The sequence below is a fragment of the Ixodes scapularis genome, unplaced genomic scaffold (assembly GCF_016920785.2).
Source record: "Ixodes scapularis isolate PalLabHiFi unplaced genomic scaffold, ASM1692078v2 PGA_scaffold5__190_contigs__length_132052651, whole genome shotgun sequence".
Lineage (NCBI taxonomy): Eukaryota > Metazoa > Arthropoda > Arachnida > Ixodida > Ixodidae > Ixodes > Ixodes scapularis.
Genome location: NW_024609880.1, coordinates 26,401,521 through 26,416,682, shown reverse-complemented (window position 1 = coordinate 26,416,682; position 15,162 = coordinate 26,401,521). Strand labels below are relative to the sequence as shown.

General features: G+C 41.4%; 1 protein-coding gene across 1 annotated transcript in view; it reads left to right on the top strand.

Annotated features, from left to right (window-relative positions):
* Window positions 1–15,162, top strand: part of LOC120841722 (parathyroid hormone/parathyroid hormone-related peptide receptor-like) — an 88,503-nt gene that overhangs the window by 29,783 nt on the left and 43,558 nt on the right. Inside the window, exon 5 of the mRNA XM_040212684.1 lies at window positions 8,704–8,842. Within this exon, the coding sequence (XP_040068618.1) occupies window positions 8,704–8,842 (139 nt within the window). The remainder of the gene's footprint in view (window positions 1–8,703; window positions 8,843–15,162) is intronic.

Below are 15,162 nucleotides of genomic sequence, written 5' to 3'. Positions count from 1 at the left end.
AAGGTAGCCATTTCTACATATGCGACCAATCTCTTTCACGAGAAAATATCGTCAAAAGCACACTATTATGCCCCCAAACAGGTATTGTTTGTACCGGCAAAGCATCCTTGCCTCCCTCCGCCAAACAGTTGAGTCACCCATCCGCAACGGAAAATCCTCTCAATTTCGTCACGTGATGAACGCTCGGGGAAGAAATCACCAGACTTTCTCCGTCGTGTAATCACCGCTTTCAAATATCTCCGTAATCTTTCATGGCAACCGTTGCCTTCAATTAAGCCGATGGACGTTGCGACGCTGTGGAAAATTGAAAGGCGCATAGAAAAAACACATAATGGTTTTCCTAACTTCCGGCAAGTATTAATGCCGGCAATATAAAAACAGGATTTTATGGCATTACGACATGGCCGTTTTAGCAGCAAAGATTTTGGTGGAATTTGCGCCTGTGGGTACGTCCGGTGAACTCCATATTCATATTACAACTGTTTTCTTCAAAAGAGCGCGGGGCTCATTATATCGGACGCGAGCCTTCTCGTCGTTTATCAGATGACAAGGCAGCGTGTCGCCGCAGTGCCCATATGTTACAAACAAAGAACTGGAAGAGAAGCTTCTCAAAACAAATCTTTCTGCTCGCCATGATTCGTGCTTTCCTTCTCGCAACTCAGCTCCTTTCCAGCATTTGCTCTTTTGAAGTGGAAACGTTTGGTCGTTGACGGAAAGCGTACGTATGCTACATTTCTTAAGCGACAACAGACTGTAGAGGTTTTAGAATGTGTGGGCTAGGAACCTTAGCTATTGGCAGGGAGCTGCAACCCCTGTGTCCTGAGCGGCTAACATTAAAACTACCCGAATGGGGACAAGAACAAGGACGACGCAGCGCTCAGCTGTCGCAGCCGAACGCTGTTGCACCGTTTGGCTGGAGGTCGTGCTCTCCTGTCGTCCGAGAAGGGAATCTTTTTCAGCCACTCCGGCCTACGTCAGTAATACAGCATGCACCGTGCATGTGAACAGCACCTGCTGAACAGAGAGGCCAAAGCGAATAAAGCTCGCATCCTTTGGCGACTGCTACCTATAGAGATCCGACTTAACCCGTCCGAAAACCGTCGCTACGTTTACTGCCAACACTTCTTTATGTTACGCTGTGCCCCGCGCTCCATCCAGATAGCTCACGTAAATAATCATGTCCTTGGGCCTTGTTATATTATTACCACTAACGAACTTTATTTTTCATTTCGATACATAAATGGAAGAAACAAGAGGAAAAAGCTGTGAGAACAGCTTGACGGAGCCGCTTGCCCCTTCCACTGGTATATACAGAAGTCAAAACAAACCAACAGCAAAAAACACCGAGAAAACCGACATAACAAAGTAACAAACAAAACTCGAACAGGTTTCATGAATCGATTCATTCGTTTTCGCCCCCCATTAGTTCAGTTCGTAATTCCTGAATTGGTAAGCAGATAGCGCTGGAGAAAACAAGCTGGACAGAGTGCCGCTTCTAGTTCAATCCCCTTGCAGCTAATTGAAACGACTTGTCAGCTAGACAGCTTTCTTGGTTCTCAATGCGCAGAGAAAGAGGGGGTTTTGGAGACCAGGGCACCTGGATATTTCCCTGAGTTTCGGTTGGAACGATTAGTAAGTAGACCCAAAGCTAGCGGCCGGTGTATCCACTGCACTCGTGGAACGCGTTGGTATGCAGGACGTAGAGACCCGACGTTTAGCTTTCGCGTTGTAACACGTTCCACGAGTGGAGTGGAGACAAAGGCTTTAGGTCTACCCAGCTGTCATTCGAATCAGAGCTCGGTGTTCTGACGTCCCCTCCCGTCTCCTCCTCTTCCTCATTTTCTCCGCATGTAAAGATGCCCCCAAATAAAAAAAAGGCAGATAAGCCATGCGTTTGTTTTAATTCCCGACATACGTAAAAAATCATTGAATGAGCCTGTTTACTTTAGTTTTGTTTGATTTGCTCCCGTATGAGTACTTTTCTTCGCGAACGATGAATTGCACCTTGGGGATGATGGACTCTGTCAGGTGATACGCGTCTGAGATGTATTTCTTTGTCCCTTTTCCCAAAATATTGAAACAATAAATTTAGTGAACTTACAATTATCAGCTTGCAAGAACTGTTCAAAAATACAGTTTACTTTCTTTTTATACAAGCGAATAAGTTTGCCATTTTTTAAGTAAGAAAATTCAATTAATTTTGTGGTTCATTCACGGTCTAAAGTGTAGCAACATGAAATGATTAGAAATTGCAGTCAAACCGTTCAAATACTTGTATTTTTCAGGAGTTACGCTACTTCGTACGTTATGAGAAGCCGATGTGCTAAAGCACCAAACATTATTAGGTCGTCTGTTTCGTCCTCTTATGTGTTTCTTTCGTTTTAAGTCAATGTAGATCACCGACACGCTCAAGTCTTTAATGGTCTCCAGTGTCAGTATTTCTGCCAATGTAACATATAGCTGGTTCAAATGAAATAATGTATGAGGTATTGTTCATATGAGATATTGTCATTAGTAGCACAGAGCTGGTTCATATGAGGTATAACATAAAGCCGCTTCATATTAGGTAGGTTCATATGAGATAATCTGGAACAAACTTAGAAACAAATGTCAGCATTGAGTTGTGATGTTTGTAGTGTACAAACCTCTGGGCTTTTTATTTTTTAAGTTAAAAAAAAAAACAATGAACGTTTACTCCTCGCCTAAAATGTGGTGCTAGCTCACCGAACCAAATGGTAGCGTCTCAAAGCTATCATTTGTTTGATTGAATATGAAATTGGGGGGATCGGTCGAAGCACGGGCTAACTTCTTCGTGGATTATAAGAAAATTATAGAACTAAATATGGCACCGGTAAGCGTTTTCAGGGAACGATACCACTGTATCAGTTTGCACACGTGTGAATATTTCCTTTGCAAAGTGAAATAATAGTATCATTAATAATCACGAATCAAATATCAAGAATAAATTTTATTATGTGTCCAGGGACGTCCATATGGTCTCGGTACTGTCACACCGAAACTTATACACTACAGTAAACATGAAAAAAAAAATAACAATAATAATAATAATAATAATAATAATAATAATAATAATAATAATAATAATAATAATAATAATAATAATAATAATAATAATAATAATAAATTTATTGCAGGTGCTTAAACGTCTTCAGAGTATCATTTCGGGACCGTCAAAGTCCTAAAGACTTGTAGGACTGATCCCAACAAAATATCAACAAAAGCACGCATAACAATGAAAAAAAAAAAACCACACACACACACACACACAAAGAAAACCAAAAAACACAGAACAAAGAAGTTACATAGATTCAGAGACGCGACATGGTAAATATCGTTAAAGACGAATTGCACAGTACAAACTCATTACAAAAAGCCTTGAAGGTTGACGCTATTTTCCTATGGGCGAGCACATAGTCTTCAGTTCTCTTTTTAAGTTTCCACGAGAAGTGATGTCACTCAGCACAGGTGAGAGTTTGTTAAAGGTGTTTGGAACATAATAATTCCGAATCCATGTCCCAAAATGAGTACTAATTCGCGGCGTGGCATATGGTGCCACTTTCCGAAGGTCACGACAAACCACGTTGGGAACCTTAAAGGTATTATCCCAGTAATGTCGGAGTATAACGGTATGCAGAAATAGGGCTCGAAAGGATGGTAAAGAGAGATCATCAAAGATGTTGTCTGATGTTTGAATATTGGAGCCATATGCCACGCTACGCAAGATGCCCTTTAAGAGAGAATTTCCTTTAGTTTCTAATAGGTTTGTGCATTGTGCGAACAAGGTAATTCCATATTGAAGCACACTATAAACGAGTGCGTGCACAATGAGTCTTCGGGTTGACATGGGGATAAATGTTCTTATATTGTAGAGGGTGCAGGATGCTGCTCGCAGCTTCTTCATGATGTAGAAAAGATGGGAGTTCCACGATAAATCAGAGTCAAAATAAATTCCTAAGTATTTTGTAGTGTTCACGTAATCTACTGGCACACATTCACAAGAAGCACAGTCTGAAGCGTGCAGAAGTATTGGCTTGTTTAAAATGACTCTTTTAAGCGGACTAGAAAAGCACATTAGTTGCGTTTTTTTCGTGTTGACGCTAATGACATTTCTCGAAAACCAATCCATGATCTTAATTGAATCAAACTGCAGTAATTCTACTGCCTTACTATAATGTAAATGACTTGAAACTAGAACGGTATCGTCTGCATATTGAAATATCTTACTGTATTTCACTACCTGAAAAAGCTCGTTGACATAAATATTAAAAAGAAGAGGCGAGAGCACAGACCCCTGAGGTGCGCCAGATTTCAAAGATATTTTAGCACTGTATTGTCCAGATATCGAAACTAGTTGTGTTCGGTTTGACAGAAGGCTTTTAAGCAGGGAATAAAATGGACCCCTGAATCCTAAGCTAAGGAGTTTTTTCAAAAGAAATTTGTGTGACACAGAGTCGAAAGCTTTCGAAACATCTAAGAAAAGCGCACACGTAACAAGATTATTTTCGAAGGCAGTGTTCAACAGATCAGAGAAGTCCTCAAGAAGAGGTTGTGTGCCTTTTCCAATAACGAAACCATACAGCTGTGGGGAAAAAAGATTAAATTTATCCATAAAATCAGTCATTGTTATAAAAATATGTTTCTCCAAGATCTTTGCGATTGAAGGCAAGATCGAGATAGGGCGATAGCATTCGACCTTACCGTGATCTCCACTTTTAAATAAAGGCTTTACAATGGCTATTTTAAGGTCGTCTGGAATTATGCCTGAAGCTATAAAACCGTTCAACATCCGTAGAAGTATATATTTTAGTGAGTTGTAATTTGTACACAGATCGGACATTCGTACACCATCAATTCCAGGAGGCAAACCAGGTTTAAAGCTGAACAACATAGTTTGTAGCGCTTGCTCAGTTATTTCATGAAGGAAAGCGGACGATACATTTGGAATGATTGAGAGCGAGAGATCTACTTCATTATCGCGCGATATGCTTGAGGTCTTTCCGAAATAGGTGTTGAAAGCATTGGCTGCAGAGAGAGGACTACACGGGAAATACTTTTCCACGGTTTCGTCAACTGAACGTCTAGCACGGGGACCATCACGGAGTTCGTTGACAAGATACCAAGTTACCCGGGTGTCAAAGCGGGATTCAATTAACTTTGCTTTGACATAGATACGCTTAGCTGATTTGATCATTGCGGTTACTCTATTGCGTTCAATTTTAAATTTAATACGCAATTCCTCGTTCTTCGGTGACTGTCGACTGCGCGTCCACAAAAGTTCTTTATATTTGATTGCGGCAATAATGTCACCATTCAGCCACGCGAGTTCAGGTCGACGCTTTTTAACGATAATTACTTTTGTACTGCAGTCAGTAAAAGTTCTCCATAGCTGAATGAACTTTGAATAAATCTCCTGTTGACTAAAATACCGCAAAAAATTGTCCCAGTCATATGATGAGATTAATTTGTCAAACGCTTTGCGATAAAAATTTTAACTTGTCTCTTTTTAGAACAGATGGTTTTGACAGAATCCTTTGAGAGCAGTTGACAAGCCGTGAAGTAGTAGTCCGCAAGTTTTTGTGAGACAACCGCAGATTTAACTGAAACGCCGTGGGCACGTACATTAATGTGATCTAGACAGGAAGTGACAAAGCTACCATTGAAATGTTCCTCACTGGTAGGGGCTTGGATAGAATTTACAAGGCCAAATTCAGCAAGTATATTGAGACAGTCGTACACAACAGCCTTTGTAGGATTTAGAGTGTCAATATTAAAGTCTCCAACCAGACATATATGTTCCGTGGCCTGCAAGCCAGTCAGACATGCTCTCAATTCTTCCAGGAATAAGGAGACGCGTTCAGATGGGGGACGGTAGCAGGCGACCATCGTTAAGGAATATCTTGAGTTAAAAATATTCAGGGCTAAACATTCCGCATGATTAAATGTAAAATTCAGTTTCAAAGCTTCCCACGAATCTTTCACGAATATTGAAATACCACCTCCTGTCCTGCAAGGACGGACGAAAATAAATTCTCTGTAACCAGGCAGTGAAAATTGACTAATTAAATCTTTTGGTAAATTTGTCTCCGTTAAGACCCAAACATCCACTAGGGATTTCAAAAAATTCACAGTAACACAAAACTGGTCCCAGTATTTCCGAGCACTTCGAATATTAATGTGAACAAAGGTAAGTGCATTAACTGAAGACAAGTCGAAATCCGCAAGAAGCGAGTTAAAGTCTTGGAAATTAGAAAACGATGAGGTCATATCTATTAGACAATCAGTTCCAAATCACCCACAGAATTAATGCGAATGACTGTAGAATGTTGTGTCTTTTTTGCATAAATCTTTGCATTTTTCACCCAGACGTATTTATATTGCTTTTCGTTTCCCCTCGACCTTGCCCTCCACAAAAGTTCCCTGTTCGCATGGGTGAGGTTCTCGTTAAAGAATAGTCTTGGCAGTTCTTTCTCAAGTGCAAGAGGACCCAGTAAACGACGAGAGCTTAACCAGCGTTCTCTGGTCTGCACTGCCCGAAACCTCACCAGAATAACCGGGGTGGCTCCTCGAGTAGAGGGCAGGCGATGGGCGGTATCAATTTCCGAGGTCTGAAAATCTTGTATGCCGATCTTCTGGGCTATGCCACCTAATATGGGTGAAAGGTCTTCTTTAGGGCTGCATGGAAACCCATGAATCTCTAAATTAGACTGCCAACTTAATTGCTCGGAGTTATTGAGCTCAGCACGAAGGAGCTGAATCTCCTGTGACTGGGCCCACAAAGTGGATTTTAAAGACCCAACCTCAGTTTGCAGCTCAGCCACAGTGGCCTCATTCTCAGACACTTTCTTTAAAAGAGAGTCATACTGAGCTGAGTGAAAAGCAATTGATTCCAACACCTCAGCTATGGACCTTTCCATGGTGTCTACAGCGGATTTGACGGCCAGGAGCTCCTCGACTTTTGCAGGAAGCTGAAGTAGCCTGTCGACACTGCTCTTGAGAGAAAGAAGCAGGTCTAATTTGTTGTTAACCTCTACTAACTGCGAGGAAAAAGACGTAGATTCACTCTGCGAATGCGCTCCCGCGCTTCCTGTATTCGACTTGTTTGCAGACGGGCGGCAGAGATGACAGCACCATTGCTCGCGCTTCACGGAGCTCATTGCATTAAATGTACTGGCAGAAACACCAGCACAAGACTTTCCAAGATGAAAGCTGTTTGAACAGCTCGTGCATGTCATATATCTGCCATCCAAAGGTACCGGCTCGTGACACTTAAAGCATCCTGTTGAAGACATGGTCGGATGACACAAGTAAAACGTAAGTGAAACAAGCTTCATATAAAGGCGCTGTGAATACCGACAAATAGGTCTACCAGCCCAACCAGAAAGTATCTTAACACACGCACTCACTTTGCTTAGTAGAGACAGCGTCTGGTTTCTAGATTGCCGTTATTCAGACTTGAGAAGCGAAGGTGAGACACTCGGTACCAAGACAGCACACCGTGAGATCTGTGCGCGTAATGAGCGCACGATTCCCACCGTGAAAGCAGTGTGTCCGGTGATCATAAGGTCTGAAAGCGTAGGCGAATGAAAAGGGCCCTCACTTGGCGCAACAGCGGAGTCGGCGTGGAGCGCTGGCTTGGAGCGATGTTCAACACTCCGATGCCGGGCACGCAAGGGGCCTCAGTGGTACTGGGACAAGCAGGACGTCGAAGACATGGCGGCGATCGTGCAGGCGGTTCAGCGATCGCCTCAGACGATTTGCCCGCTTTGTGTAGATGGTAGGATGTCGATCGACGGTCCCATAGAGGCTCCTTTTCTTGTCCAGATGGTAGGACTTCGCGAGAGGTCTTAAGTCGACGAAATAATTAGAATCAAAGTTAATATTTGGGAGCTATTAAAAGGAACGCCGAAGCCCGGCGACTTCCTCGTCTTCGTCTTCAATAATGATAATGATAATAATAATAATAATAATAATAATAATAATAATAATAATAATAGGTTATTTATAATGTAAGTATGGTTGATATGAAGATAAAAAGCTGGCCGAGCAGCTTGACTGCTCTTCAAGTACAAAGAAGGGGTAAGAAAAGTGAAATAAAATAACACAATAAATTATACCAATATACAAGGTACTTACATCATAAACGTAACCAAAACCACAAGCAAATTGACAACAGTAAACTTCACCTACACTAAGACTTAAAGAAATTAGAGTGAAGACGCAGGCGAGCGGGTGACGAATCATTGTAGAAAATCCCAGATACAAGGAGCTGAAAACGACAAGAGTCTGAAAGGGTGTTGTTCTTGTCCTTTTTAGCTCCTTGTCTCTGGGTTTTTCTACAATGACTAAGACTTAGTCATCAAAAAGCTGAACACAAAAGAACAAAAAAATTATTAAAATTATTTTAGCATATCTTAGTACTAAACATAAAGAAAAGAAAAGCTTTCCATGCTTTTGTATATTGCACGAAGTTCAGTGTACCTGCAAGTGTATATACCAAAATAAAGAAGGGGATGGCTATTTAGTAGCGATGGCAATAAATACCAGAGGCAATCTTCTCCAGAGTTGTGTGGAGGTGTAGGTATTGTTAAGTTATCATTATATCTTGCCTAATTACTAAAGCTTTTTATCTGCTATTGGGCCAAATTCGCATTCCGCGACTTTTACCTTGTTCCTGTGCTTCAGGAAACTGCGGTGCCCTCGGAATAGCCTGCACATGCACCTGTTCCTGTCTTTCATCTTGCGCGCCCTTGCAGTCTTGGTCAAGGACGCCATCTTTGTGGACGGCATTGGTCTCAGCCCCAACATGGACTTCAGCCAGGACGTAAGTACGAGCAGCACTCCCGCTGTGAACTTCAAACTCCGTCCCTTAACCTCATTTTTGCGTTGTGTTCTCCTCGGGAATGGCTAACCTCATTTGGCGGGCTGTGGTCCACATTGATTCGCAAAAAAAAAAGGGACGATAATACCCCAAACAGAGGAAACACAAAAGCTCTTACACACACTTATAATATTCTAATACATCTAACGCAGAAAATGTGGCAGCTAAGATTTATCCGTAACTCTGACAGGTCAAAAAAATTGCGCACATAGAAAGTAAACCAATTTGAAACCGGCAACTTTTTTCTCACTATAACGTGTCTTGAATTTGGCACTAGTAAAGTTGTACCTTGGTTTTTCCCAAGTTTGAATAGACACATTTTTCGGCCACCATGTATGATACTATTGAATCGTGCTCCGCACACCAAATCGCGCTCCGTGTCAACAAACGTACCACATAACAAAACAAAAAAAAGAAAAAAAAGAAAGATTTTGCTTTTTTTTTTTGAAGTCACAGTGTTCCGGCCACTGTACTTTGCATAAACTTTGGTCGATGGATCCAAGATAAAAACAAGACCCTCTTTGCCTATCATACCAGTCACATGCAAAAGTCTCGTAAAAGCATGACCAGCCTTCAAGAAGTGCCGACGGTATCAAAAGCTGGAGGAACATAGTTCCTTGTCCTAAAAAACGACGTGACCGTTGTTGACAAGAGCGTATCTGGACTCTGAATGCCCGGTATATTCATGTGTCTGGGAGACGACTGCTCTCAAGTCGGAGGAGAGCTATGCAGTCTTGCAAGTGTTAAGATTCACCGTGGACAAGAATGGTTCCGACTCAAGATGAAAAAATATGACTGTATCTTAATCATACGAATAATGTCGGGAAACAAGTTACGTTCCGCGTGTTTTGAATTGCGCTGGCTTGGGCGCTGCTAGGAGTCTGGCGCCACCCTCGCATTGGGCGTCTCACCTTTTTGCCGGTTTTCAAGATAACGTGACACATTAAGCCAACCCATTGAATCAGGTCAGGTGTCTAAGTCACTTGAAGTCGTACCGTACTTCGGAACGTCAAAACGACCCGAGAAGGCTGGGAGTGTGTCACAATTTCTTGAATGGTCTGCAGGTTATGGGTTATTCGTGTATAATCTATCATGTTACTTCACAATTATGTCTATTCCTCGCGTTTCTCTAGCTTGTATTATAACGAAACTGTTTAGGTGCGGATGATGTCAATATTATATTATAGTTAAGATAACTCCTCAGATGATACCGGAATTGCTGACCTCGGCTTAATGTTAATCAGCATCACGTAGTCGAGCACCACTCTGGGACACAACCTCAAGCAGTCGTAGAACGCACGTTGATCGCAGTCTTAAAAAATGCTGTTGCTTTCCTCTGTACCAATTACGTTATAACCCTAGCTGAGACCTGATTCGGAGAGCGAAGCGTGTTCAGTGCCCGGGGCCCCAATTGCTATGGCCACAATTCCGTGCCTTTTATACAAGCGCACTCGAGTTTGTCGAAGGATCGGCGCCAGCGCTGAGGCAAAGTGCTCGGTAAACATAGCTGAGTGCTTTCCACATCGGCCAATTCCTTCGCCCGCCGCGTCGACGATGTAGTTCGAATTAACGTGGGAGGGACTTTAAGGTGAGAAGCTGTCTAGGCCCGAGAAAGGCGGCGAAGGTGCTGTCATAACGCGATCCAGAAGTGTCTTTTCACCTGTCATCTTTCCCTGCCAACCTCTGCATTTTCCGGGCCGCCTGCTGGAACTATCGCGGAATAAATGCTGTGGAAGACACCAATAAGAGGTAATTAATTTTCGGTAACAGCTAGTCAAGTTCACTATCATACTGTTAAAAGTACAATTATATTAATTTTTGCAAAAGTAAAATTCCTGCCGCGTGGCAAAGTTAATGCCATTTCTATCGAATGAGAGCATGTGATCAACGAATAAAGTAGACGTAGCAGAGCGCGTTGAAAACTAGAGGAAACACAGAAAGAATGAAACACGTCAGGGACGAATAGAGACACACATAGTTCTTTCAATTAGCAACGAAGATTTATGAGATGCCCATGACGCTATGACCGTGAAATTCAAAATATTGAACGAAAGAAAACGAAAAGAGAACGAAAATTGAACGAAGATAATGAAAACGAAAATGCTCGAAATTTAAAATAAATCCAAATCGCTCACAAAGTTTAAAATACCAAAATATAATGATAGGACAACAATGGAAATTAACACCTAAAAAGGGGAGAAGAGGAAGAAGAAGAAAAGGAAGGAAATCAACTTCTGAAAAAAGGGAAAGGGAAGAAGAAAAACAAAGCAAAACAAGGCAAAATGAATAATTCATCAAAACGAGCTTTTCCGATACTTCTGGCGCAAGGAACTCCAGCTCTTTGGACGATAACGCCAAAGAAGGCTCAGAAACATTGTTCGCTTCTTATCTGAACTTAAACACCTCAATTATTTTGGGGCCCACACTTTGAAAACACCAATTGCTTGACTCACACATAGATAAGTGTAGGGCGCGAAATAATTGCTGCACAATCTTCACGGGTGCCTCACGTGAGACTGCCGCCAGAGATTTTATCCGTTCTTGAGTACAAAAAAACGTAACCATGCAGATATCCGGAGCATGTCTTGCGTGGGTCACTGTATTTGAGATTATATTGTGAACACCTTCTAAAGGAAGGTCCGTGATCAGTCTAGCGTCGCATTCGCCTTACTTTTCGCACCTTCAATAGTGTACTCAAACCTTTTTTTTTTTCTTTCTGTCAAGCACGTAAACAGAACTGTCATCGCAACCAAGTTTCGCTTTTCTCTTCTCGGAACACATAATTACGTCTTCGTCCATGTCCCTCCGAATCAATAAAATAATAACTGCCGGACATTGCTGCTTCTCTTCTACTCTAAACACTTGGCAGCACTGTTTTTTTCCGCTCCCCAATAAGAGCTGCCCCGTACGACTCATATGCTTAGCTTTACGACAGATAGCACAATAAGAAATTTTACATCAGTTTCGTGTACATTGATAGTGGTGTGTTTGAAGAACGAGCTATAAATGCTCGTGTCAGTGGAACGTGCTTCGGCGTAAAACGAACAAAATGAAAATGACAAAGCACGTCATTTGTTTTTCGCCGTTTGTAGCTTTCGGCGTTTGTCTTTTCGGCCTTCTGATTTCTCCACGTTGGGTCATTCCATGTCAAACGTCCCAGACGTTGCGCTCGACCCCTTCCGATTTCTAAAATAAAATTCATGGCTTTTTGCCGCGATGTCCGTAGCCATGCCCTGAAATATTTTTCACGAAAAAGTTTTTTGATGACGTGAGCGCGGTTTTATCTTTTAAAAACAGCGTGAAAGATGACATCACTCAATAATTGATTAAAAATCAGCTTTTTAGTGAAACACCTAACAATAGTTTTTGCTTAACTTTGCACAGTTTTCGACTTACAATGTGATTGGCCTTGGGAAGTTTTGTTTAATTTAATTTTTTTTTTAAACTGAACAGTTTTGAAAATTTTAACATTTTTGTTATTTTATTAAAAAATGTCTAGTTGCTCCCGGGACTTAATAGAACTTTGTACCAGTTTTCCTGCAGGTATATAATCTGCAAAAGATGTTCAAAACCACTCAAATAAATATCTCGCTCTAAACACAAATCCTGACGTTGCAAAAAAGTGCGCTTTGACGCATAAACAGCCGTTTATTTCACCTGTTGGTGGTTTAAGTAAAAATACAAAACATGGTGGGTTTGGAAGATCATTCTATAGTCTTTTAATTCTGAATGTTTAATTAAAGCAAATTTTTGTTTAAAGAGAGAAAACCATTTTTGGAGTTGAACTCTCGCACCACAACCTGACGTCGCTTCTTAACGCCTCTTTACCGCATAGCACGCCACCTGAGACGATAGCTGAAATGACTAGGTCCAAAGAAAGAACGGAGTTTTCGACCACTCTCCCTTGTCCGTCTTTCCGGCTGCAAAGGAAGAAACGGCGGGTGATGTGTAATAATCGAAGGTGCTGCCAGCGCGTAGCAATAGGAGGTGCGTTGTGCCCTTTGTACCCGAGGGCGGCTTGAAACGCGATGCCTAAACGACGGCGACTTCTCCATGCCATGCCAAAGGTCCCACGGCCACCTCCGATTCCTAAAATAAAATTGATGGCTCTTCACCGTAACGTTTGTGGTGCCTCTCTAACATAATTGTGTGACGAAAAACAAATTTCACGGGGTGATGGCGGTTTAAACTAGTAAAAGGGGGGTGGAACTAGTAGTCATTCAATAATTTACGAAAAGTAAGATTTTTTTACGAAATACTGAAATATGTTTGCTATGTAATAAGGATCATGGTCGTGGAATTTGGTATGCTCGAATCCGTTTTAAACAATAAGGAATATATGATCATTTTAGCATATTTTTAGTTTTGTTACAAACTATGGCTTTGCTGTATGCGACTGTAAATACTCCTATTGACAGCCCTGTAGGTATACTGTACACAAGAAAAGGTTTCAGGCCGTACAACTAAATAACTTGCAGAAAACAAATTGGGGCGAAATTGCGTTTTGCCGTTTGAAGAGCCGTCAATTCTGCCTTAAGGTGGCCCAAAGAAAAAATGCGTAACATGGTGACTTCTACAAAGGAGGTTATTTCCCTTTGTTTTTGGAAGTTTGATTAAAATAGTTTTATTCTAAAGCAGAAAAAAAACATTTTGAAGTTGAGCTTTCGTGCCGCAACCTGGCGTCGTTCGTTGCGCCACTTCTCTGCGCAGCACGCCACCGTCGAGCCCGGCAAAGCGTGCGACGGTGTCACGGTGTGCGCACGCAGGTAGAAAGCAGGACCTCGAGTTGTCGGGTGCATCTTGGTGGGAAGAGGCTTTTTTCTACCCTTGTTGCTTTATGGCTTTTCTTATTTTGACCGTTTTGCGCGGCTGTGTCCTCCTCTGGTCTTCCACTGTCTTGATATCAGCAAGTGCTTAGCGCTGTCAGGTGAGAGCATCCAATAATAAGCTAGCTGTTTCTTACGTACACATCGCAATCACTCTCTCTTTTCGACATCAGGACAGATGTAGACAGCAGCACAAAAGTCCCGTGAACAAGCAATCTCAAACGACGAGGCAATGTGGTGTTAACGAATGCGCACAGTTGGAGGCTCACGCCTCGTTTGTGTTTGAATCGGCTCTGAAACGGCTAATTCTTGCGTCGCTGAACAGTTCCGCTTTTCCTCGCTGTATGCGTGACAGCTAGATTTCGAGGCGATATTATTGCGTTTGTTTTTCGTTTAGGAGAAGTCCACGTCAGCGGGTGCCGCCCCTATTAGGCATCGCGTTTTGGACCTAATCGTGTCAGCGATCGTCGCAGGTGGCGTGCTGTGCGACGAAGAGGCGTTAATAAGCGACGCCGAATTGTGGTGCGAGAGTTCAACTTCAAAAATGGTTTTCTCGCTTTAAACAAAAATTACTTTAAATGAACTTTCAGAATCAAAATATTATCTATTGTTCTTCTAAACCCACCATATTTTGTAGTTTATCTTGGACCACCTTAGGGTGAAATAAACGGCTGCTTATGCGTCAAAACATACTTTTTTTTTTAGATTTAGGAATTTTGTTTACTGCGAGATATTTATTTCAGTGGTTTTAAATATTTTTATACTTTGTCTAGCTGCAGGGCAGTGGGTAAAAAGTTCTATTAAGTCCCAAAAGAAATTAGATATTTTTTGATAAAATAACAAAAATGTTAAAATTTTCAAAATTGTTAAATTTAAAAAAAAGATTTTTAAATTAAACAAACTTTACAAACCCAACCACATTGTTAGTTGAAAGCCGTTTGAATTTAAGAAAAAAATATTGTTGGGGCTTTACTAAAAAGCAGATTTTTCAGCAATTATTGAATGATGCCTAGTTGCACGCTCTGTCTAAAAGTTAAAACCGCACTCACGTCATCAAATATGTTTTTCGCCGAAACTATTTTTGAGCGTGGCTGCGAACATTGCGGCAAAAAGCCATAAAATATTATTTTTTTTTTTTAGAATTGAAAAGGGATTGAGCGCAAGGTCTGGAACGTTTGACATGAAATGACCCCATTTTGATTTTCTGGCATTTTTATTTTTCGACGTTCTGATGTTCGGCTTTTTTATAATTCGGCCTTTCGATTTTTTTGTGATTTTGATAAAGACCCGTTGTAACTGACCACGAAGCTGTTCTATAATTTTGAGATAGAAAAGATCAAGTTTTATAGAAAAACGATAATTTGTTTGACTTACGTAAGTTCATATCTGGATACTTTCAAGCGACAGCTTTGCCACTTATTTGAACATCATCAATAA